This window comes from Epinephelus fuscoguttatus, linkage group LG16 (assembly GCF_011397635.1).
Source record: "Epinephelus fuscoguttatus linkage group LG16, E.fuscoguttatus.final_Chr_v1".
Lineage (NCBI taxonomy): Eukaryota > Metazoa > Chordata > Actinopteri > Perciformes > Serranidae > Epinephelus > Epinephelus fuscoguttatus.
Genome location: NC_064767.1, coordinates 28,200,358 through 28,226,242, shown reverse-complemented (window position 1 = coordinate 28,226,242; position 25,885 = coordinate 28,200,358). Strand labels below are relative to the sequence as shown.

Below are 25,885 nucleotides of genomic sequence, written 5' to 3'. Positions count from 1 at the left end.
GATTGAGTATACTTGAGCTCATAATGATAGAAATAGAGTGAAGTGAAGGAGTCTGTTTGGTTACTGACAGTCCCTTTATCCTGTCTAATGGGTGACACTGTCAAATTACCACCCATCACATGTAAAGTATTATTTTTAATTCTGTAGCTTATTACTTATGCAACCCCACTTAACCTAAATATATTTTAACATCTGTGGTTGTTAAATTCTCACCCATGTGAATATTTGGAAAGTATAACTTGGCAGGACATGGTTTGCTGTTTGTCTGCACATATCAGGCAGCTGGCTGGAACTCATTTTACTGGTTTCCTTACCTCCCACTGAGGGTGTGACCCTCCATTCACACTGGCCATTAAAATCTCAGCATTACTCCCTGCAGGCAATATTGGCACATCGGTGTGTTCGGTTGGTGGTCTGACCACAATAAGAGAGGGCGGAGTTTGATGATTGGGTTCTTACTGGCGCAGATATGGGGAGTTATCGTTGTGTACAGGAAGGGGTGTGTTAGGGCCATTAATGGCAGGGCTTTAGCATCAGTGCTAATTTGTGTGTCAGCTGGTGGGAGATTCCTCCCTGTTGTGAGGTTGAATTGTGCGAGCAGCAGATGAAAGAGGAAGACGTTGAATGGTGCTTTTGGTTTTCTTTGGTCCATACTTTCATAGACTCAGTCGGTGTGAGCAGCGGTGCACACACATGCACACACGCACACACACAGAGTCTTAACAAGTGTCCTCTCTGGTTATGGAGGCACTTGGGGAAGATGGTATGCCTGGTTTCCCAGGCCCCAGTAATGAACTCTCAAGGATAACATCACCCAATTAATTGGTTCTGTGGTTTAATTGCACGGTTTGGCAAAACTCCCATTCTTTTCTCTTTTTTCGTCCCGCTCCACCACTTTCACTTCTCTTCTTAACCTCACATTCTCCTTTGCTTTAACCCAGTTAAGGTAAAGAATTGCTCCAGTGAAGCAGAAACATGAGTGTTTTCATCAGATTGGAGATGCCCGTGTCTGGTTGCAGTCATACACCCACCCACACCCCTCCTTCACTGACTGAAAGTGTGATGAATTTAATATCTATCCTGCCCAAAACCATCGTCTACTCCCCTCCAATTCCCACCGCAAGGTTGGAACAGCTGCTCTCAATAGAGGATTGAAAACAGAGCTCCCACGTTGTTTTAAATCAACTCCTCGGAGGACGAAACACTAAAACCGTGTGCAGTGCAAATTTGATTGTATTTGAGTGTGATGTGACATGGAATGTGATTCATTGTTTTTACTGCGAGTTTATTGAGGAATCAAATGGCAGGCGGTGAAGCATAAGCAACATGCCTTCAGGTTTGTTTGCTTTCCGCTTGGATTTCTTTCCTTCCTCTGTGTTAATGATGAACACAGTGTGACACATCCAAATGTTTGACTGACTGCAGCCTGTCGATACAAAACAGTCGAAGGCAGGTAACAAGGAACTAAAATAAATGTGGCTGTGAATGCACTGAGAGAATGCCTTGTAAATATGCTTCACATAGTAATGCTGCCTGACTCACTTTATGATAAAGTCCATGAGCTGGAAAATTGGTGTAATCATCTTGGCCTCTAACCTACACTGCACCCTAATTTGGCTGCGGGAGGAGAGGATGACTGCATTGCAGCTTGGCCTCAGCTCTGGAGGTCGAGGCGTCTTGGGGACGAGGCCAGCTACTACTTCCTGCTTGCTGAGAACAGAGGAGCATTAATATGGCTCAATTACACCAGGCTTTATTAAAGATAATTGACCATAATCACAGGTCTGTGCTCACCCCAGGGCCAGGAGTGGCTCAGCATCGTGGTCGGGGCTAAATAAACATGTTTGACTTTGACCTGTGGTGCAATAGGCTGGACACTGTGCCGGATGCTGTGTTTTAGAGGAATGTGAACATTTAAGAAAAGTTAAAAGTAGAGCTTGAATACAATCATCTTGTTTAAGAGCCTTTTGCCTACAAGATGCTTTTTCCTTCAGCTTTGCCAGTGTACTGTTATTGTGTTACTCTGTAATCAGGCAGAATGAGTGTACCTGCAGAAACATACAGCTAAATTGTGCCTTTGATGGCCAAACATGCAAATTGTGATATTTTGCTCGAAAAATTGTGACTCCCAGGTGACTTTTGCAATTTTGACACACAATTTACTAAACCTTTGCAACATCACTGAGTTTATGCAGCACAGGATATTTTTAAAAGGTAACCTTAGGTCTTAGACAAGTGACAGGTTTGGCTTTTCAAAGAGTCACGGCTACCTGAAGTGGGGCGCGTCGCAAACAAATCAGGCATGCAGAGGATTTGGATTCCTCTCAAGAATGTTTTTTTTAAAGGGCTTATGACATGGCCCTGCTTTTTGAGTGTACAGTATGTGCCTAATTTCCTTAAGTGCTGTCAGCTTTGAGTGGAATAATCTTAATAATGTTGTGCACAAAATGCGTTTGCAACTGGCATCCAATACAGCTTCAGTGTTAATATATGCAGTGCTGTTTTGTAGAAGATGCTTGCATTGTGACTTAATTTACATAAATCTCTTTTTCGAAATTACATTTATTTTTCGCTCTTAGCTCAAGTCGCCTAGGAGTGGAGTATTTCTCAACATGCCATAATACCCAGTTTGATCAATTTGATGCTGTAAACATGGATAATCCAGAGAACTGCAAGAGAGCTGCAACCAAAACCCAACAAAAGGACAGTCCTCAGCTTTGTTCGGAGGGACTTCCTCTCTATGATCACAGCGACAGTCGTGTAGGAGTCGAAGAAGTGACTAATGAGAAGTCAGTCAGTCTAGTGAGTCTGTCAGAGTCGGCTGGCGTCACGCCGTGTGTCCTGCTCGGGTGAAATATCAATGATAGTGAACTATTAATCTCAGGATGGTGGACAGAACGTGTTCACTTTTCTGACAGCATATTAATATCTGCCAGGCCTTTAATCAGGCCACAATGTCAGAGGATTATTTTAAGACCTGGCAGAACCGCCGGGCCACTCCTCTTTGGATGAACCGAGATGAAAGACAGACTATCCAACATCAGAGACAGAAAATGAGTTCATTACTGTAATTAGGCCTCTCTTTCTCTCCCATCCCTTCTTCTCCATCCCTTCCCCCTGTTCGCCAGGCCTTGTGTCTTAAACACCCATAATGGCGATGCATTACTCCAGTAATAAAGGGCTGTTAGCAAAGCAGACCGCCCACCCTCCATCTGCTGCCTCCCTTGCACACACAGCCACAAAGGCAAGGACAGAAAACAGCCTCCTTCAGGTCACACAGAAGATAGATTCTGCTGACCAAGTAGCCCGTGGCACTCTCTATTGGTCGGGGGCACAGGGGGGATGGATGTGGAACGAGACATGGTACAACTGTGTTCATTAATCACTGTCGCAGAGAGAGTAGCTAATAGAAGGCAGGAAAGGGAAACACAGACCACCATGTTCACTGGTTTATCCTGTCATGTCCTCGACGTGAAATAAAGGCCAGCTAACCCTTTCCTGACCTCATGTAGCAGCACAAACATGGAGAGGCCAGACAGTATGAACATAAACATGCTAGTCTCCTGCTTCTGTTTTTTTGGGGGGGTTTTTAACGGTGAACTCACTACCAGTGGGAAAAAGATAGTAGGGTGCTATAACACAGCTAGAAATGTGCTTTAAAGGGACATAATGTTCCTTTTTCTTTCTATTGCTGGGTCTTTATCTTGATGTTTGTCCGTATTTTACATTTTATGCGATGACGTAATCCTGTTTTCTCCAAACACTAAGCTTTGTGTTCTTGGTTTGTCTGTGTTGACAGCATTACACCCCTCTGTCTTTTTTTAGCCGCTCATCACAGACTACTGTGAAAAGTCATTCATGCTGTTTTGTTGTCATGCGTTGAGATTACAGTATGTCACTTTCTTTGTTCTTCTTGTTCTCAGTCATCCGTTAAAGCCTCTGTTGGAGTGTCACCATTGATAAAGCTGTTTGCGCAGGTGGCACATTTTGGCTGTCACTGGCTCTTATTGTGAGTGTGAAAGGACTGTGCTCGGTCAACACGTGACATTTGGGTGTTGGTCAGCAGACTAGCCACATGGTTACCTCTGCTCTCCCTGTTAGGCACGGATAAGAGACGTGAGATAGATTTTAGTTGATATAGAAAGTTAAAATAAATGTCCAGCAGCAAGAGTAGAAGTTTAGAGTCATTTTTCCCAGATTCTTTGTTTGTTTTGGCCACAGGACATCTCACATGCTGTCTTGGGTGATGGATATTTTGTGTTTGACGCAGTGGAGATCACTTTTCCTTCCTTTTCTCTTTTGTCAAGTGGTGATTTAAGATCTCCTAAAAGTATTACATTTAGACTTCCTATAGTGGTAATATTCCAGAAAAAAAAATGTTACATTGGTTCCTGCTTACTGTAACATTGTATACATGTGTATGACTCAACCACTAATACAGGAAATTACACTATCAGTTATTAAAGGAATACTTAGCCCTCAAATGACAATTGGCATGTTCTATTTCTCTCCCCATGCTATGTTGAATTCCTGGAAAAAACGTTTTCTCACATGCTTCCACAGTGAACACAAAGTCCAAACACGTCAAAAATTCTTGATAAATTGAATTCAAAGGGGGCTGTGTTTAACATCAGCAACACTATATCAAAACATCTGTTTACAAACTCTCACACAACTTGTGCAGTGTAATCCAAATCTCATTTATCCAGTCTTATGCTCTGTACTTTCCAAACAAACAGCCCTTTCTGAGAAGGCACTGAATGAAAAGTGAAACTTAAAAGTGCTCTCTTTAAAGCCATTGACAAAAACATAAATTATACCTTGCTGAACACAGGAGCTGCTGGTCTACCACTGCCTCCATTGGTAGTTTGTTTGTATCATTGTGAGACTTTGCTGAATCCAAACCAGCCCTTTAAAAGACCAAAATCACACAATAACACAAACAAACTAACTGATCCAGGCAGTGGTAGACCAGCAGCTCCCTTTTTTAGCGAGGTAAAATAACTGTTTTTGTTGGTGGAGCCTGGATTTTAAGACCGCATTGATAACTTTCACTCCTGTTGAAAAGGGTTGTCTGTTTGAAAAGTACCGAGCATAATACTGGATAAATGAGACCTTGATTGCACTGCAGGACTTGTGTGAGAGTTTGTAAACAGATGTTTTGATATAGTTTTACCATTGTGAAACGCAGTCCCCTATAACTTCAATTCATCTAGAATTTTCTCCGTTTCTGGATTCTTCTTTAATAGGAGGCATGCAAAGAAAAATGAGAGTTACAGCTGTAACAATGGTCCAACGAATTCTGGATGACTGCCAGAGTTGTCTGTCACTGTGGGAGCAGATTGCGTGATGACGTGAGGGTTTTTTATTGTGGCAAACGCCTTATGTCATTGCATGGTCACAGGTGACTTTGTTGGTATGACAACTCGACCATATGCGAGATGCAGATATCCAGCACCGCCGTCTGGTGGTCAGGAAGAATGAAATAGAACAAAGTTTTCCCCAGAAATTAAACTTAACATGGGGTGAGTAATTGTTAAAAATGGTCATTTGGGCAGTAAAGTATTCCGTTAATTTTGAGCTGGAGAAGTCACTTTTATTATTTAGAATTTATTGCTTTATGTGGAAATGATAAAACCAAAAACAGCCTCTTACCCAAGTCTACTCCTTTGGCCTGTTTAGACACAGCTGTTGTCTGTATTGAAAGTGACTGGCTTTGGCATTATTTACTGCACTACAGCCCGGCACATATTCCATTATTCATCATTCACCAACTGTAACGGACAAACATACTTCCCAGAACAGTACTCGCTACTACATTATGCATTGACATGACACAACACAATGTCTTGTTGTCTCCTCTAAGTCTTGTGCTAAATTCAGTGACACTTCAGTTTCCTGCTTGTGAATGAAGCTGTGTTCATAACCAGACCAGTCTGTAATGGGAGAAAGGGGATTGAGGATAGTTTGGCATCAGAATGAAAAGATATCAGTATCAATCTATTCCTGCACATTTGGGTCATGCATACATTAACCTGTATTTGGCCCAGGCTTGAGCGCATACTCTCTTATTACAGTGTTTCCGAGTCATCCCGAGTGTATTTGGTCTAGTCTGGCCTGTAGCTAATCTTGATGTGGCCTACATTTTCATCCCAAAATAGTTCACCCTCCTCCTCAACAGTAAGTGAGAAATGTAAACAGTTGTCTGTGAACTGAGGATATCATATTAAAGGCCAGTGGATGGAGCTGAAGCAAAGCTTGGGACGCCAGGCCCAACCTCATCTATCATGTTTACAGTAAAACCTTACAAAAAGAAGAGTTGTAAAGGAGCAGTGTGTGATTTAGTGGCATCTGGGGGTGAGGACTGCAGATTACAACCAGCTGAAACCTCTGCCATGTGCCAAGTGTGATCTCTTGGTCAAGATTCCTTTAGTGTTCATTGTTCGGGCGATCTACTCCTCTTCAAAACAAATGGACCAGGTGATATTAAAATCAGTGTTTTTCCAATGTTCAGCACGTCATGGAAGGGCTGCTAACTATGGTGGCTAACATGAAAATGCAAATTTCCCTATCTAGAGCCAGTGTTTGGTTTTTCCATTCTTTGCTACTGTAGAAACACGGTAGTGTAACATGGTGTTCTCTGTAAATAAGGAGTTGTTCCCTATGTACATATAAAAGGCTCATTCTAAGGTTACAAAAACACAATAATCCGTATGTTCAGGTGATAATCATACACAAAAGAAAACATAGTTGTTATATTACACTCCATTTATGCCAATATACCCCTAAACCCCACACACTGGACCTTAAACAGGGCTTCTGTTCATAAGTGAAGCAAAACACTCACAATCCAGTGCCCTGTTCTCTGTGATGTGGAGGGTTTACTTATAACTTGTGGGGTTTTCACATGATTGCAGTTGTCGGACGAACGAGGCACACCACCAGCCACAAAGAACAAGAAAAAAGCATTTAGGTCAGTGCAGGAAGACTTGTAGTCTCTATTGTGGCATGGTGTGGTGTGATCTTCCATGCAAAAGTCAGCATTTGAGGAGATGAACCTGAAATAACACCTCAGTCACTTACCCTCACTAAAACCTACAACATCTATCATGGGATGGGATTGATGAGAGAGGAGTTCCTTGCTTCTTACTGGAGTTTTGCTTTCAGCGTCAGTATACAGTACTGTCTTTGTTTGTTAGCATTTTTATTACATTGTCTGTGTCAAATCGTTTTCCACAGTTGAATGAGGCTATATGACCAACCCGGCGCCTGTTTAACAAAGGTTTACACATGGCAAAGAACACAAGGAGACATTACTTGTGCATAAAAATGGAAACCATGTGAGTTTGCAGCATGAGTGTATCTGACATCTGAAATACCCAAGAGGGAGCGAAGCTGCTTTTCAAGGACTAGCCGACTAATGTTTTCACTCTCCTTCTCTTTGTCCTCAGATGTTCAGGTTAACGAATAAAACTGCTGATTTCAGCCTTTTGTCTGTTTATTATTTCCCCAGGTGAGCAGAACAGAACAAGGGGAAAGAGTAAACTCGCAAACTTTCATTTCTGTTGTCACAGTAGTGGAGTAGATCTCATATTTCAGTAGATTTGTGGCTAATACATATATTATTTTACACTTCCATTTTTATTTGTCATAGCCAATTTACCTCATCAGGTCCTTGTTAATTTTCCTCCTAACCAACTACATCAGATAAAAAGGCGAAGTGGAACTGGCATTGAATATGCAGAACTATCCCTCCTGTATAATTTGCAGGCTCGATGATGCTGCAAGCGGTTGGATCAGATATTGGTACATGTGAACATTTAGCTGAACATCTGCCTCTTGTTGCTGTAATTTGCTTCACCGCCATCTGTTAGGCATTGGCTGGAAGCAGCAACAAAGATATACATCTATCTTGTTATAAACCCATAATGGCACCAGCTCCTCTCAAATACACTAATTAGCCGTATTCGATAATAGGCTCTGCATAGTTCTAAAACTAATACTGCCCTACATAACCCTTAGTGGGAGTTTATTACAAGATAACAGGGTACAAACAATTTAGGTCACCAGGATAATCATTTTTATAGCTGAACTGAATGTGCCGTGTTTTGGGGTCATTTTGAGGAGTACAAACTGCTTTTCCCTGTGTTTTAAATGTCTCAGTTCAAACCCTTTCGCCGTGTGCTAACATTTTCTTCTCTGTTTTTGTTCCTGTGCCATAGATCCAACTCTTCCAGCTGTCGTTCTGCATTGGCGGCACGCTGTGAGAAAAGACTCCACTCCGCTGTGCCTCAGCGCCCCTCAGACACTTGTCCTTGACATCCAAATGCTGCGTGTCGATCGCTGTGCCAGCCGCCTTCTGTGAGTTACGATGACGGCTGCTTCGTTGACTCAGGAAAGAGGCTCCTCCTCTGCTCAGCAGTGAGCAAATCACATGATGTAATGAAGAAGGGTCCTGAAAGTTTGCTCTTCAAGGAGTCTGCCAGCAGGATATGAGTATTTTGAGCCCTGTGACAGATAACAAATCAAACCTCGTGGGAATTGTGGGAGGCCCAGAAGAATACTCCAGAGCCATGCAGTCAGAGGAGCTATTCAACAGGAAACTCAAAGCCCTGAATGGTAGCATGGGACCACCAGCCCCAAACATGCAAGGGAAACCTGAAGGCGCAGGCAAAACAAATGGTACTCCAGCCATGCCTAAAATGGGCGTCAGGGCCAGGGTGACAGACTGGCCACCAAGGAAAGATGGATGGGACGGACGGCCTTCTCCCAACTATCAGAGTGTGATACCAGTATTTCAGAATGGCCAGCAGGAACATACGGTGGAAATACTGGAGCAAGGAGAAGCAGTCTGTCTGGAGGTAGACTACTCTGACAAATACACACTGAGTGACCTCCTCAGCCACTCCCCGCTGAAGGGTCTACATCCTATTCGTCAACGCAGTAACAGCGATGTTACCATTAGTGACATTGACTCTGAGGACATAATGGACCAGAACGCTGTCAATCCAAACACTGGGGCCTCGCTGCATCGTGAATATGGCAGCACATCCTCCATTGACCGTCAGGGTCTGAGTGGAGACGGCTTCTTTACCATGCTTAGGGGCTACCGAGTGGATACCCTGGACCACCGTAGCATACCGCCACTGGGTTTCCCCGAGTTGTTGCGCTGTGATACCTCCCTCTCCCCCAGCCTGCAGACAGCAGCCCAGATTGCCCGGGGTGAGATAGTCCACATTCCAGGCTACGACTACATCGACCACTCTCTACTCTACAGCCGGGAGCCGGAGAAGTCCTTCATGAGGCGTCTCAAATCAGAATCGTCTGAAACGTCTCTGTTCAGGAAATTGCGGACCATAAAGAGTGAGAGTGATGCCATGCGGCTCTCTATAGAGGATGACCGGAGGCCGCTCAGCTTCCAAAAATGCTTTGCGCATTATGATGTCCAGAGCGTTCTTTTCAACATCAGCGAGGCAGTGGCAAGCAGAGCTAACCTGAGCCAGAGGAAGAACACCACTACTGGGGCTTCAGCTGCCTCAGCTGGACTAGGGCCTGGAGCTGCGATGCCCGGAGGTGGAGCAGGGGCTGTACCTGGAGCAGGGACAGATGGCGGAGCAGCAGGATGTAGCAGTGGGAATGCCCCCTTGTTTGAGTCTCCACTAGGCAGCAGGGAGGACTTAAACCCCAAGGAGAACCTAGATGCTGATGAGGGGGACGGGAAGAGCAACAGCTTAGTGCTGGGCTGTCCACACTTTCGTAATGAGATTGGTGGCGAGGGCGAGAGGAGGATCTCCCTCTCCAGAGCCAACAGTGCCAACTACAGTGGGATGTCAGAAAGCTGCTCTTTTGAATCATCTTTAAGTTCCCATTGCACCAACGCAGGAGTCTCTGTACTGGAGGTGCCTCGAGAAAACCAGCCCATCCACAGGGAGAAGGTGAAGCGTTACATCATTGAGCACATCGACCTTGGAGCATACTACTACCACAAGTACTTCTATGGGAGAGGTAAGGAATGCTTATGATGATGATGATGATGACGATTGATTTTTGAGTTTGCAGAGATGAAACAGTGATGATACAGGAGGATTTAAATGACTCAGTGCTGGGGATTATTAAACTATTCAGGCCAAATCCATTTCCTTGAAACAAGATGCAGATCGCCACATGAGAGCGAGCTCCCAAATGGAACAGCCTCTGCTCATTGGGTCAGATATCTTGACGGCCCAGTTATTTTTGTAGGACCAGATGAAATAAAGGACAGAACAATAGCAGGCCTGTGTTCGGTGCGAGGGTGTGTGTTTCACTTCCTCGGGAGAGGAACGGTCATGTCCTCCCTGTGATATTGCCCTGAACCCTGCAGAGAAGCTGTGATTAGTCATGTGAGAAGCGAGAGGTGAGCGTGAGGGTGTGTTGCAGCTGTTCCCTACGGGGGACGCGGGGGTGTGAGGACCCCTCCTATGAAACTTTAGGGTCAGTAAAACTATGCCAAGGTCCCAGGTCCCCTCATTAAAGCACCTATGCGACTGACACTGGAAATACCATGCAGACCCCGAACCCATCACCGCATTATACATATCTGTTTTTCCCACTGTCTGTGTTCGCTGCTCTCAGCAGATTGAATTACCCATTCTTGAGCCTCTCTAGAAAACAGCTGCTTCACCTTTCACACTGAGAGATGCCTGACCTTCAAAAAGAGACTGTATTAAAATATTCTTCAGCGTGACAGTCTGTAAACTCAATCTAGGCTCAAAGTCGCCAGTTAACAAGACCATTACGGATCTGCTCTTCTTACAGTATCTTTTAATATCCCACTGAGCTTACTTTGATAGTCATTTGCCATGAAATGTTGCCCCATGTAGTGTTAACACACACACAGTGAACGCATCCTTGTTGTAATTGTGTTATGTTTTTTGACCTCTTTCTGTGGCAGGCCGATGTATAATTGAAATGCCCCGTGTTGCTGTCAGTTTCACTCCAGCGTTTGGTGTAGCTGTTAAGGAAGATGCCTTTTCACAGAATGTGGACGTAGCCCTTGCCCTTTTTTCATGAGGTGCTTTATCGGAGTGGCAAGTCTGTCATCACCTCTGCTTCACCATAAACACACACACATAAGAAAGGCACACACACACTGACACAGTCACACAAACATGGCCGTGTGTCACCACTTTAGGGCAAGCTTTTATCAACCTGGGCTGAACATTGATCCCATCGATTGCCTAAAGCCCTCCTTCCCTTAGCAACGGGAGTGTTTCTCCCCAGGCTGCATTAATGGACACAATGTTTCAGTCACACCTACGGGCCAAGGCTTGTCACGCACAGGTCATGGTTACATATATGTGGGTAGATGTTGACGTATACAATAAGGGATGAACCAGAGGTTTTCAGCCTTTTGAATGTGGATGGATGTTTGTTTTTTATCTGATCACTGGTACCAGGACACTGCCCGATCATTGAGAATTACTCATGTAAATCGTGCTTTATATGAAGATATGTGACTTGAAATAAAGTCTTGGAGCCACAAATGTAACAGTGTAGGACTTCTTAAAGATTTCTGTCGTGTAGAATGACATGGAGATGGAGAAGAGTCATTCTTTGACATGACAATCAAAGTCATCCATTCTACAACCTTTGGCAAATTGTCAACACCACGTGATAAGTATCAGTGACATGTTACAGAAATGTGTTGACAAAAAGCTTTCCTCTACAGTCGACACTGTCTCACTCCCTCACTGTGCTGTCGGTATTCTGATGCCGGTTGGCTCGTATGCAAAGAGGCCACTTGGCCTCCTACCACCATTTGACCGTATAACCCCACACAGCATTTCCCCTCAGTCCCCTGTCCCTGACAAGCCATGCATTCAACAGGAGGTTAACCCCGCATTGCCTCCATACAGTCTATTTATTATTCTTGCTGATGTGCGCTGTGCCCCAACGTTAATGCCACACTGACAAGAATCAGCGTATTTACATTGCATGCTCTACACGGCATGGATGCAATGTCAAAACTTCTGTAGGAATCTCTTTGCGAATGTCAGTGCTTTGAGTCCCTGCTGAGGTTTTTCTTTTGTTGTCTGCTGAATCCAGGTCTTTCTCCCCAGCTTTAGCCTGGATTAGGATGTGTTTGCTCAAGGCATCACTTTTTGTGTGCGAAGCTCGGCTCCTGTCCATGTCCTAAACACACACACACATAACACACATACTCCAACAGCCTTTATTAGAATAATCCTGAGTACAGTGGAAACCTCTTGTAGTGATCAGGTCTGTCCGGGTCAAAATGATCACTGTAAGTGGATGATTATTATAGTCTTTTTTTTTCTTTATTTCTCATGCAGATTACCATTTAATTAATGTGTATATTTATTACATAAATATAAAGTGATAACAAGGCCTGCTTCACTTCAGCAATACGTGGCGGGGCATTATCTGTGCACTTCATAGGAGCGACTTCAACCACAGGTGCTTTGTTTGCACCCAGCAGCAGCCTCAGGTAACCAGCTGTAAGCAGACCGGTATCATAGTAGTCAAGTAAAAACACAAGTTTGAATTATTGGCGTAGTTTTAAATTATATTTCCATATATTGTCATGTATGAAAGGAACCAAAATTAACACTGTTCTACACTGTTTGAAGACTATAAGGGAAATATTTAATCAGCATTTGTATAATAATGATCCTGTCTTTTTGATCCACATGAGCAAGTGATCACTATAAGCAGTTTTCACCATATATGTTCAACTGGATACTTTTCATGTCAACACAGAAATTAGTACTGGTTCTTACAAGAATTAAAACTAACAAGACTAAAAGTCTAAGGCCCTGCTAATGACCCTGCTAGTGTTCATTACAATTTTCATCATGCCCCACAATACACCTGCTGGAAAGATTTAACAACACATGGCAACATTGCTGGTCTTGAAGCTTTACAAGAAATGAAGCTACAATGTTCAATTTAGGAGCATAATTTCAAGGCAAGCTGTCCATTAGAGTGTTATATATTTACTGCACAAATTAACTTTTTGACCCGAGGGTGACAGAAGAGGAACGTGAAAAAAAGTACGCATCTTAGTTAGGAATTTTAATGAGAATCTACTCAGTATAGTCTGTTCTGTGTACATAGGAGAGAAGAGGGGGTTACCAGTCACATCAGGAGACTTTGTCAGTGCACCATGAATATCCCCAGGAAATTTCCTGAAAATCTGACCATCAATGTTGAAGATAAATTGTCTGCTGGAGTGTAGGACAAAGGCACAAAATGGGATAGGAATCATTCCTCAGGGATAATAAATGCTCATTCAAAATTTGATGCCAGTCTGGTCTGTAAGCATAGACGTACTGACCGACCTACATCCACAGGCCCCGCCACAAAAATCCTGATTTCTAAGGCATATAAATGTCTTTTTGGTTTTGAACAGCAACTCCAATACATAATTCCATAAATTGGTTTGTCAATTCCAAAATGTCAGAAACTGCTTTGCTTTAGTTCCACTAAAGGACATAAATACTCCAAGCCTGACCAAAGGGGACATCCTGGTGGCCTGGTGGTTTAGGGCACATACCGTCTAACCACTGGGTTTAAATACAGCCAGGAAACTTCGCCTTGTCTGTCTCTCCCCATATATTCTTCTTCCCTGCACAGTCAATTATTGAATGAAAGCAATATGCCTTGAAGACAAAAGCGAAAATGACTTTGAGTGATGCATCCATTAATTTTAGCATGGTTTTTGAAGCCTGCTGCTTGCTACAGTAGCAGGAGCAGACTGTGACTCTGCAGCGCGGTGAGTCATGGTCCAGTGGATTAGTCATGATACAAAAATCCCTCCCAAAATTTCCTTTGTTCTCTGGTAGTTCTGAAGGTCAGCGTTATACAGGTGTGTGTGAGTGTGTGTGTGTGTGTGTGTGTGTGTGTGTGTGTGTAGCGGCATCATACATTCATGACTTCCAAATGAATAATCTAAAACGTTATTATCATTTATTAATCAGAGTCCCAAATTCATCTTTAATACTGAATCGTGCTGAACAAAAACATATCTGTAGTAATACTTTGCTCTGCACGAGTTTATATGAAGCGAGGCACGCTGCTGTGTGGAGTATCTGGGTCAGTGATGGGTCAGAGGGGGTCAAACTGTGCAGGGCTCTATTTTTATTTGTTTGTTTGGTTTTTAAATCCCAGTACGACCACTACACGCCAGGCTCTAATCCACAGTGAATCAGTTTCAAATCTCCGCTGGACCCCTGCTGCTTTCTGTAAGCAGTGGCACAGCTCACCCATGGCCAGTCCACACTCACTCATTTTACATGAATTGATAAATATATGTGCTCAGTAATATAAATTGATATTCTGTAGAAGCAAAAGAAGTGATCTGATAAAGATGCGAACAAGGTTATAGATATTCATTCTGAAAAAGCTTTCCCTGTGCAGTGATATTTTTATACACTTTACAAGATTTCTTGTAACTAGATTTTTCTTTAGTTTAGCAAAGAATGTGATGAATACTTCACCTGCAAAATAACCATTTGTATATTAAATACTCACCGTGTGCTACAAAGAATTCGTTAAGAAAACCTTTTTGTCTTGCATGCCTCAACAGCGAACATAGAATCCAAAAAAGGTGAAGATTCCTAATGAATTAACAACAGCAAAACGAAATCAAAACATCTGTTTGCAAACTCTCATACAACTCGTGCAGTATGATCCAAGTCTCATTTATCCAGTCGTTATGCTCAGTACTTCCCAAGCACATGCAGGTTAAGCACAAACAGTCTCATGCATGGACGAGTAGCATACGTGGGCATGCGCGTGTGTTTAAACTGCTCAAACAGAGCTTATACAGACGCGTGGGCTCAGGCATGCCCGGGGCGCAAACTCATAGGCAGAAGTGTTTTATATTGTTATGTTTTATCGTAAGTGCACGTGTTTACTGGATAAATGAGACTTATACTGCAGGATCAAATGAGAGTTTGTAAATGGATGATTTGATATAGTTTTGCTGTTGTTCAACGTGGTCACCTATGATTTTTGAGGAATGTTTGCCTTTTTTGGATTCTCCGTTTGTTGCGGATGCATGTGAGAAAAACGAAGTATTCTTCACGAAATCAAGGCAACACACGGCGAGTAACTGATATGCATATGATCATTTTGCAGGTGAGGTATTTCAATGGGAAGCCTAATGCATGTTTGATTCTGATATCTCGTACTCAACTTCCAGAGCATCAAAACTATTTTGGGGTTGATGACAATCTGGGACCCGTGGCAGTCAGCGTCCGCAGGGAGCGGCTGGACGATGGGAAGGAGAAAGATGGAATGCAGTACAACTATCGAGTCACCTTCAGAACCAGTCAGGTAACTATAACTCACTAAAGTGCACCTCTTCTGCTCTGCTTGTTGTTTTAAACCAGCATAAAACGAATGCGGATGCATGGTAGGAGAATTCCAATTTCCACCGCTCTATTACTACAAGCTTTTAAACATGCTTTTAAGGATATTTGTCATGTACTGCAGTCAGCAAGGCATGTTCAGGTCACTCGGCTCAGAGCTCATTCAAGCAGTACGGGATTGCAGGAATGCTTCAGTACCCCTGAAAACAAGAGGAGGCTTCTCACAGCTCTCCGTTCCTAAATCTGCTCCCAGCACCCTAATGTGTCCAGTGATTCTGTGCCAGTTGTGACTCAGTTGGCCAGTCATGCAAACACTGATCCAGTCTATCAGAGTCAGCGTGATCACCCTGGTCTCTCTCACACACCCGCGCACACAACGCACGCGCATGTACACACACAACGTGATTAATCCACAAACGGAGATGCACAGTCTCGCTGTCCCTGGTGGTACAGAAACCTCTCCTTGATTGATGCTGGGTGGTCTCATCCACTGAATAATTCAGGTGCAACAGATGTGTCAGGCAGGGAAATGTCACTGATATCCAGTGCCATTCTTGGTGTAATGCACCACTCCCACGATAAAACAATGTATCTGGGTCACGGTAGCCCTGCAAGTAGCACGCAGACAATGTTTTAACTCCCCAACCACTGGAGCGTCTATTTGCATGTACTCCTATCATTTAGCCCCAGTGCTCTCTGCACACTCTCTCCCACTCTCAGTCTCTCTCCTTCTCTAAGTCTGTTGAGTAATCTGCTTTTCAGAAAGCCTCTCCGTCGGACAGCCGTTGACTGCTGACAATCACGTCCACAGGCTGTGTGGATGGAAATGGGATTTATGGTCGTAAATGTGTCTGTGATGTTCCAAACAACAACACAGGGCTACAGAGTGGGTGTTTTAAAGCTGTTTGGGTCAACATTTACTGGCACATTAATGATCTTAGTAGTAAAATACCACTTAACATTTAGTGCTCAGTTAGCCCCTCTTAATTATTTAGAATACAAGTTTCAAATGCTTTCCAATGCAGCCGTAATGGAGCAAGTGCCCTAAATAATATGGCACAGCATAAAAGGATATTATAGCTGGCTCACACAGCAGAGCATATACGCCTGGTTTTCATTTCCAGCATTTTGAAATAAAATGAGATCCAAATGAATAATATCACTGTTTCACAGACTTATTGACCCACATAGACACAGTGCACACAAAGACCTTACCTTAACACATCTACAGGGGGACATCAAGACCTCATAAGACACTTAACTGGATGAAACTTCACTATCTGTCTTTTCTGCCAGCTGACTACTCTCCGTGGAGCCATCCTGGAAGATGCCATTCCATCCACAGCGAGACACGGGACAGCCCGAGGCCTGCCGTTAAAGGAAGTGCTCGAATATGTCATCCCTGAGCTTAATATTCAGTGTCTGAGGCTGGCCCTCAACTCTCCCAAGGTCCCAGAGCAGCTACTCAAGTTGGACGAGCAGGGGGTGAGTACATCAAGATGTTTTTAGTGCTTTGAGTGCCAGCACAGACTTCTGCTGATGATGATTAAGCAAGACTGGAGCAATCTGTGGTTAAGTGATTAGGGAGTTTTGTTGCTACGGAAATGTGTCAATTTGCTCTTTGTACAAAAGCTGCACAAAAGAATTAATATTTGTGGTTTTATGGGGTGCTTTGTTTGTCCATTCATGGCAGTTTAACAGGCTATTTGGAAGAGGAGTCGCTCCCTATGTAGTAATGAACTTTCAGTTTTGATCATCAGTAATCTACTTGGGTGCGTCCAAGGGAAAAAAAAAAAAAACAACACATCAAATACGACACAGTGTAGCCCACCGGTAGCCTGCAGCAACAATTTTCCAGACACCATGGCCGCTGCCAGAGTCAGAGATAATGGAGAAACAATAGCTTCCTGTGACTTATGTGGAAACCGAAAGGGTTGTTGACAGAAAATCTGCAGTGTAGTCTGTGCTAATGAAGTGAAAGTAAAGCCTGCTGTCTTTTTGCAGGTGTCGCACTAAAAACCGTGCAGCCTCTTTTTAAAGAAGAATATGAAAATGTAAAATACAGTCGTCTATATATAAAACCAATAATCTGTTAATCTTTACAAATCAAGACTCACATAGCCATCAGTGCTGAAATAAAGTTAAAAATCAACTAACATTAAATTTGAAAGTCAAATCAAATTGTAGATTTGACTCCCCTACTATATAGATATAAATGACTCATTCTAAGATAACAAAAAAATATTTTCTGCCAATAGTCCCCCCCTTAATCCCACATACTGGTTTTAGGTGGATTTTGTTACCGTCAAACAGTCAGGCTAGCTGTTTTCCTCTATTTACTTTCTGTATGCTAAGCTAAGCTAACCCGCATCTGGCTGTAGCCTCATATTTAACGGGCAGCTATGAGAGTGGTATCAATCTTTGCCTCCAACTCATGGGAATTACAAATATACCCCAAACTGCTGAACTATTCCTTGCAGCTACAGTTGGTAACTTTTATGAACAGTATCTTTTTTCTTATTTGCTGAAACTATTGCTATATTTACACAGTGCTAAATGAAACAGATAATATGTGAAACAATCATGTTCCTCTGTCTACTCCATTGCCTTGTGGCATTTCTAATGGTCTTACTGCACGTGAACGAAAACGGCCAGTCAGAGCCGAGGAGTCTGTGATGTCAGTTGCTGCACGTATACTGCAGTCAAACTGTCAAACTAGGCGGCACTGATCAAACATGAATCGAGATTCTGTTACTGCATTGGCTATCTCTCAGCTGAAATGTTTGCAGATACATATTTTAGGGTACTACTTAGCTGTAAAATGAGAAAGTTTGTGACTCGGCAACCATGTTGGATACAGTTAAACAAGAGTACCAAGCACCACCAACCAGCCAGACCAACTTTCTAATTTTACGGCTAAATGGTACAATAAAAAAAGTTTATGAAAGCATATGAGGTAAAAAATAGGCAATGGTGTTACAGAATCTTGATTCATATTTGATCAGCGCTGCCTAGTTCCACAGTTTGACCGCAGTTCACGGAGCAATTGACAGGATTGACAGCTGTGATAAAGACTCCTCTGCTCTGATTGGTTGTTGTTGCTGCAGTCTGATTCTAGCGAATGCAGTTAGAAGTAAAGGGAAGAGGAGGAAAGACATAGTGTTTTTCACAAACTGTCTCATGTACTTTTTGGTTTCAGCAAATGTGACACAAAGCCATTTTCATAAAAGTTAGCAACTGTATCTTTAGTGAAGGTAAAGCCATAGCTAATTCACTCTCCTCCACACTGATTTTTCATTTATTTCATTTTGATCACAGCTACATATCAGTATTATGATTAATGTCTTGGAAGTTGGAGAGTGATGGACTGTATTGATATAATGATATAGATCTTATATTTAAAGTATGCCTGTCTCTGTGTCTGACATTTGCGTCCGCTATAGAAGGAAACTGGGGAGGGATGAACTTCAAATAGCAAGAACCTTTGTCCCATATGTGGGCTGCTTATTATAGATGAAAACAGGCTCCCGTGTGGAGCCGTAAGACAGCCAATATCACACTTAAATAGAATCAATATGAAGCTCACGCTGTACTGCAGCCAGCATCGACTGCTTTGACGCACATTTTCTGCTGATAGGACACTCAGACACTAAAGCTTAAGTAACTCACTTTTGACAACTTACTTCATCTGAGAGCAGGTGATTTGGTATTCTGCCGGGGTGGCGGAAGATGTCATCTTGCATTATCTCTGTTTGAATAAAATGGCTATTACTGATATGGGCTCTGTATCGTCACAGGTGTCAGGGATGGATTTATTGTGTGATCTTAAGGCCTTTAATTTCTCATCTAATGAAACTGCAAGATGGAAAGGAGTGTGGGAGGATTAGCCGGTGCAGTTTTGCTTGTCTTACTATCAGAGAATTGGCTGCTTATTAGTGTAATTACATTCATTAGCATGAGCCCATCCTTCCAATTGACAGGGGAAAGGCTCTTATAATAGAAAGTGTCAGCCATGTCCCTCTCGTATACTGAGATTTTGTCGCACACATAAACAAGAGCGGTGTAGTGTCCTCTCCAAAGCAAGTTAAATGCACTTAAGATGATGACCGACTTTGTGTATCCAATTATCGCAAAGTAACTTTGTAAGTAAGTGCTCTTGGAAGTGTTTCCTGCCAGATCTCAAGGAGCTGATACCGGAGTTTGTTCACCTGCCATACAGCTTCCCATGCCTTTGGTATGAGAGACTGTCTGCAGATACAGCCTTAGATATAACACCGAAACTGACACATAGTGAGATGAAAAAAGCAATAAACTAATCTAAGAAACTACTTTCAGAGGAGGAGAGCCCAGGCTAAGTGGGGCTCAGAGCTCTTCCAACTGGCACTCCTCCTCACAGACCTCAAACCAAACGCCCAGTGGAGGCCAGTTTTATATTTGGACATCAGTATTTTTGTACACTCCTGTTTTAATCATTAATGTTATGCTTGCCGTGCAAATGTTTAATATGTCAAGCACCCCATAATCTTCTTTTTAACCAAGCTGGACTTTCACCGCCCCTCTAATGTGTTTATGTGAAGAAGCTAATATTGGACAGGAAGAGCAACACAGATCTGAGGAATAGAGTGGTCTGCCAGGCCCGTTTTTGTTTGTTTGAGTGCATAATTTTCTTCCACCGCATGCAGAAAGCTTTATCTGAGGATTTTTTTTGTGTGTTGTATGTGCACTGCTGAGGAGATGTTAGTCCTCTGTTTTTGTGTCGGAGTGTGTGTATGTGTGTGAAAAGGCTTCTTTTTTGCTGTGAACAGAAAGAACGTCTGGTGAATGAGAGTATCCCGGAGCAAGGCAGCCTTCACAATAACCTCATGATCAGTTCTGCAGAAAGAATATCCCTGAAAGCAGTGTTGTAATGGCCCTCGATGTAAGAAGAGAACAGAGCATATGTGAATGTATTTTAGATCACATTGTAGATCACAGTGAACCGACTGTGTGCAGATGGACTGGGAAAAGCATTAGCCAGATAATCTGATTTTTGAGATATGATTGTAAGGTGATAGAAATCACAAACGATACATTTTTTTCTAAGAACTCCATTGATTGTGAAATGTGTATCTGTTGTTCCCATCGAAAGATTCAAATCTGGAAAAATGGAGGAACTCTTGTTTTATTGAAAGTGTTTATCAGCTGCATCGGTTTCAGAATTAAAAATGTAATTTTAAGATTTAATTTCTTATATGTGATAATAAAATCCGGGATTATGAGCAAGATAAAAGCTAGCCTGCAGGTGTCTGCATGTAACTACACATAATAGTGTTTGGTGATAGTAAAGACAACATCAAAGAGGTCAGGGAGAGGTTAGCTAATCTCCTCCTCTCAATTATGCTGAACAAATTACCTTCTTCCTAACCCTAGAAAGCCATTTTCACTGTGGTGCTATGTATCATAACGCGACCAAAGAATAAATGCATGACACCGCCTGATTGCAAACACTGCCGATCAAGTTTACTTACACTCGTCAACAGGTAAAGCCTTTGCAGGACCATAAATCACTCCTGATGCCCACAGCGACAGCTCAGCTCTGAAGTATAATTCAGGCTTAAGTGAGATTTGTTCCACAAGTCCAACAGAGTAATCTACCACCTACTGAGGCTGTTATTGCAGTGCCAAAAAAATCACCTCTCCCTTATGTAAATCAATCCCCTGTCATGATATGGAAACTTGAGGATTAACTTGGTGAAATTATGTAGTGACCAGAATTTTTAGCCCTTCATTTTCCCCGCAGCTACACTCCACATTCCCATTTTTAAGGCCCCAATTCTAAAAAAGTTGGGAACTTACTGTAGAACTTACCTAAAAACAAAATATAGTGATTTGAAAAGTCCTTTTCGACATGCAGTGGGGGGAATAAGCATTAAACATGTCAGGTTTTTTCATTTAATGTATTTCCAATGCAGCTATTCTCACAAAATTTGGACCCAGAAATTGGTGTGCAATAAACAACACAGGAAAAAGTGTTAAACGCTGACTGAAATTTATTTAATGCTTGCAGAAGCCTTTGTTTGCAGTTCCAGCCTCAAGATGCTTCCAGTATAAAGAAACTAATCTCTGTGTTCAGATGGGATTTCGGCACATTCTTCCACACAGACAGTCTTTAAATGTCTTTGAATCTTCGGGTAGGGCTTGTCAATCCAGAGAAAAAAAAAATCACTTTCAAAACTTCCACAATTAACTCATTTAATTCAATTTAATTAGTGTCCTCAGTTCCCATAAAGTTACTGAGTACTAGGTGATTTAACACAGTGGTAAACATGCCTGTGTACAGTTTACATAGCCTCCCAACTTTTTTAGAATCAGGGTTGTAGATGTTATTGCTGCAGAACTTGAACAATTCTGCCCCAGAAACAGCTCAAACTGCAACAAAAAATGTTTATGTAATGATGCATGCACAATTGTAGCCAAGCTCTGGGAGCCCTATCTTGGATTTTTGCTGCATCGGGGACACTGCAGTGCAGACAGATGTCACAGTGATGTTGTGTGTTGTGTTAGGGCACCGCCATATCCCTCAGGTACGTCTCAGAGCTCTCCAAAGGGAACACTGTCCTCATTTCTCTCTCCACTCATTAAGTATCGTTCTATCTTTGCATTTTCTGAGGGTTTTTTTTTGTTGAAGAGAAAGAGAGGGCGAACAGTTTTCAGCACCCTCCAGCTCTGGACAGATAGAGGGAGAGGAACGTTTGGGGAAAAGATATATAAAGAGAGACAAAATTACTGCTGTCTAGCAGCTTATGCTCAGATTTTTAGCAAATGGAATATTTTAGCTAATCACAGAGCCGTTAAATAGGATAAAGCTTTTTTTTTATGGCTGCTCTACCTTATCAGAAGCCAATGCTGCCAAAAAAACACATCAAAGGCAGTTACACAATGAGCTTTACCTCAGGAGCATTACTCATCTGTATATGTGTCCTGATGTGTTTGCACTTTTCTGGCAGAGACAAATTTGCACCAAAGGGCAATGTGATTGTCCTTGCCGTCGGCTAGTCTGTTAAGAGGAGCAGGAGGTTAAGTGAGCCCATATAATGCAGGATAAAAAATAGAAGACCACATCATTGCACATCAGGCTATTTCCACCGGGCTTGATGGTATAATGGCTTTCCATCCACCGCAGGAGCTTTAGTGCAGAGCAGGCTGCATGATAGAGGAAGTCATCGTGACAACAGTGTCAGGAGCACACCGGGAACTGATAACCTGTCACGGAGGAAAAAGACAATTCCAATTTGTTTCAGTATATAGATCATTTGTCGGCTTTCACATTCAGAGAAACCTTTTTCGTTTTGCCGTATTGACACATTTGGCGTGGGTCAAAACCGCACTGTCCTCAGGTGTGAATTGTTGGGTAACAGGTGCCAAACGCAGGGGGCTATTTTTCATCAATTTTTTCCCCTTTTGACTCTCTTCCTCGGCCAGCATCAGAGACCTATAAGCCATGAAAGATTCATGTTGGCAGAGAGGTCTCTCACTCTCACCGTGAAAGAAGAAGAATCACTCTGGATGTTTTATTTCTTCCTGTGTCTTTGTGAGACAAGTTCATATCAGACCTGTCATTTCTGGATGACTTTAATGCTTGTAGCGAAAACCTGTGAGATTTGGCTGGTCGTTTGTATGTCTATAAATACTCTTCTTGTAAATAAGACTTATCTTTATTGAGGTGCTGTTCATTGAACAATGGCTGAATCAAAAATATCAGTGGGGTGTTGGTGAGATCAGTGTTATTTTTACAACAGTGAAGACTTTAACAAACAGAGGTATTTTTTTTTTTTAGAAAGTATTAAAATGCAATTGCTGGCAGCTTATAGAGTTTTCTGCCGTAAACCAAAGCTATCCTGCTATGTCTGTAATTCACTCCCTCGTTGCTCCACAGCTGCTCTTAAGTAGCAGCTATTAGCTCGGCTTGATTTATGCTCTGCTCAGAGCTCCTGAGAGTTCACAGCCTGGCTTTACAAAAGGGGATTTCAGCTCTCTCCTAGAGGAGTTATAAAGGCCTTCACATTAGCTGCGACATGATGGAAAGTGGGCACTCGCATGCTCTGAGTGCATAATGTACAGTATGCATGAGTGTGGTGTGTGATACATATCAGCGACAGGAAATGATACTTACCCGCTGAGTGTCTGTGTATGTTCCTCCATTCCAGCTAAGCTTCCAGCACAAGGTGGGAGTGCTTTACTGCAAGGCGGGCCAGAGCACAGAAGAAGAGATGTACAACAATGAGAGTGCCGGACCGGCGCTGGAGGAGTTCTTGGATCTGCTCGGCCAAAGGGTGCGCCTCAAAGGCTTCACCAAGTACAGAGCTCAGCTGGATAACAAGAGTAAGATAAAAAGACATGTCAAACTAAACATTCACAAAGTAGAATCCCACACACTCCTAATCCTGCTGAGTGCAGATGCTCTGCTCTGTTTCTTATTGTTATTTTTAGAGGGCGGGTCCATGTGCATTCTTTTCCGGGCCACTCAGCTGCAGAAAGTAGTGAAATAGGTTAGAGCGCCCAGCAGTGATATTAATTATAACTGAAAGGGTTAGTTTTAATTCCTCGAAGTGCGGTTGTATGACATACATATGCATAGTCAGTGTAATATCACCACTTTATGTGATGCTGAGAGCCCTTTCTGATGGGGAACTGAAGCTGTTATATTGTTTCTTAAAAGCCACCAGACTCCAATAACAACAGTAATTTTACCTCACAGAACACAGGTGTTGCTGGTCTACCGCTGCCTCGATCGGTTAGCTTGTGCTATTGTGTTACTTCCGGAGCGTCCATAGCAATACTTTCCCTAGCTTCCGTGCCAGGGGTTAGTGGAATGAAGGTAGCCTTCTCATAGAAGTTTTGGCTCAGTCACAAAGAGGCACTTTAGATAGGAGGTTTATATGTAACATCATCACACAGCGCCTCATGTCAGGTCATGTGGGAGAAAGGTTTTCGCAGTGTTTTAGTGACCAGCTAAACTAAGTCATGGGGAAGACCAGGGGGTTTTGAGACAGAGACAAGACCAAGACTTTGAGAGGTTTAGACCAAGGCAAGACCAGACCATTGCAAGCCTACACTGTATGACGCACTTACAATAAAATGTGGAAAATGCAAACCATAGGTGCTCCTCAAATTGATCTGAAAGATCCACATTCCCATAAAAACCCACATAAAACAGATGGAGATTCCCTTTTAGGTGGCCAAATTTTACTACCAAAGCTGTGGCTGACATCTCCTCCCAGACAGCCACAGCTTCTTCTCCTGTCTCCTGTATTCACTTTCTTGAAATGCGAGTCATCTTTGTCTGAGACTGAGACAAGACAGAATGAAAATGCAATCAATTCCAAGATGAGACCAAGACCCTCAAAATGTGGTGTTGTGGCTAGTGTCAAAACCAAGGCCAGTTTTGAGCACTGAAACACTAGTTTTTAGATGGACTTTGGAAAATATAATTTTGATGCTAAAATATTCGTACCTCAACCAAAATTTGACTGTTCAGATTTCAATGCACAAGGAGCTACTGAATGATATGAAAAAAAATGGATCTGCCCTTGAAGTCTATATATCATGATTCTTGATTTCTGTTCAATTATATCATCAGCTTTTCTAACACAATGACCTTTTGTAATGAGGCCTGAGATCTTGACTGTCCTGTGTTACAGCGGACTCCACAGGCACACACTCTCTCTACACCACCTACAAGGACTACGAGTTGATGTTTCACGTGTCCACCATGCTCCCCTACACCCCCAACAACAGACAGCAGGTCAGTAAACTCCACGATTCACACTCTTAACACTCCAGCAGACCACCGTGTTTGCTTTACTGTGTGTACTGTGAGCCGGTGTCTAATGGTGGTAATAAGTCCCTGAGCAGCTTCCTTTTAGGAATCTGGCTCCTGCCAATCTTCCCCAGAGGCTAATTTTGCCACGGTAATGACCTATCAGTTGAAAGCATGAGCATTGCCATGGTAACGGTACCCCACAGTAGGATTTTAATCAATGCATCCCCAGGGGCTGGACCTGACATGGTATTAGATGGGCCTCCGTGTCTGTCTGCGCTAACAAGTTGAATTAAGTGAATGTATTGGTGAACTGGCGAGCGATGGCCCAATAAAGCCGCGATTACAGAGGTTCAGCATCTTAGTCTCTGCCCTGCTTGCATGGAAGCACTTTATGAGCCCATAATGAAACCTGTGGGTAAAACCCTGCTGCACAGATATTAACAGTGAAGATACGGGAGGGGGCGGGAAGTGAGTCAGGGGCAGGATCTAATCTGTCATCTAATCTAAAACGTCTGATTGGCAGGATTTGTTGGGGTACTTTCTCTTTTCTTTTCTCCTCCTCCAATTGTGTTTCATGGAGTGGGATAGTTTCATTTAATCCCTGGTGGTAATCTTGCAGCAGGCCCAAGCAGAGCTCATCTCGTCATCCTTTCCAATTCACACCTGAACCCTCTAATCCTGCTCGTGTTGGACTCTTGTTGACCCACAC

At 42.9% G+C, this 25,885-nt stretch overlaps 1 protein-coding gene across 4 annotated transcripts in view; it reads left to right on the top strand.

Annotated features, from left to right (window-relative positions):
* The window catches only part of LOC125903363 (signal-induced proliferation-associated 1-like protein 2), a 101,105-nt gene that overhangs the window by 27,350 nt on the left and 47,870 nt on the right, over positions 1-25,885 (top strand). For all 4 annotated transcript variants that reach the window (XM_049600249.1, XM_049600251.1, XM_049600247.1 and 1 more), the window contains exons 2-6: positions 8,223-10,005; positions 15,206-15,339; positions 16,671-16,859; positions 23,561-23,735; positions 25,055-25,158. In XM_049600249.1, the coding sequence (XP_049456206.1) occupies positions 8,493-10,005; positions 15,206-15,339; positions 16,671-16,859; positions 23,561-23,735; positions 25,055-25,158 (2,115 nt within the window). In that variant the 5' untranslated portion in view covers positions 8,223-8,492. The remainder of the gene's footprint in view (positions 1-8,222; positions 10,006-15,205; positions 15,340-16,670; positions 16,860-23,560; positions 23,736-25,054; positions 25,159-25,885) is intronic.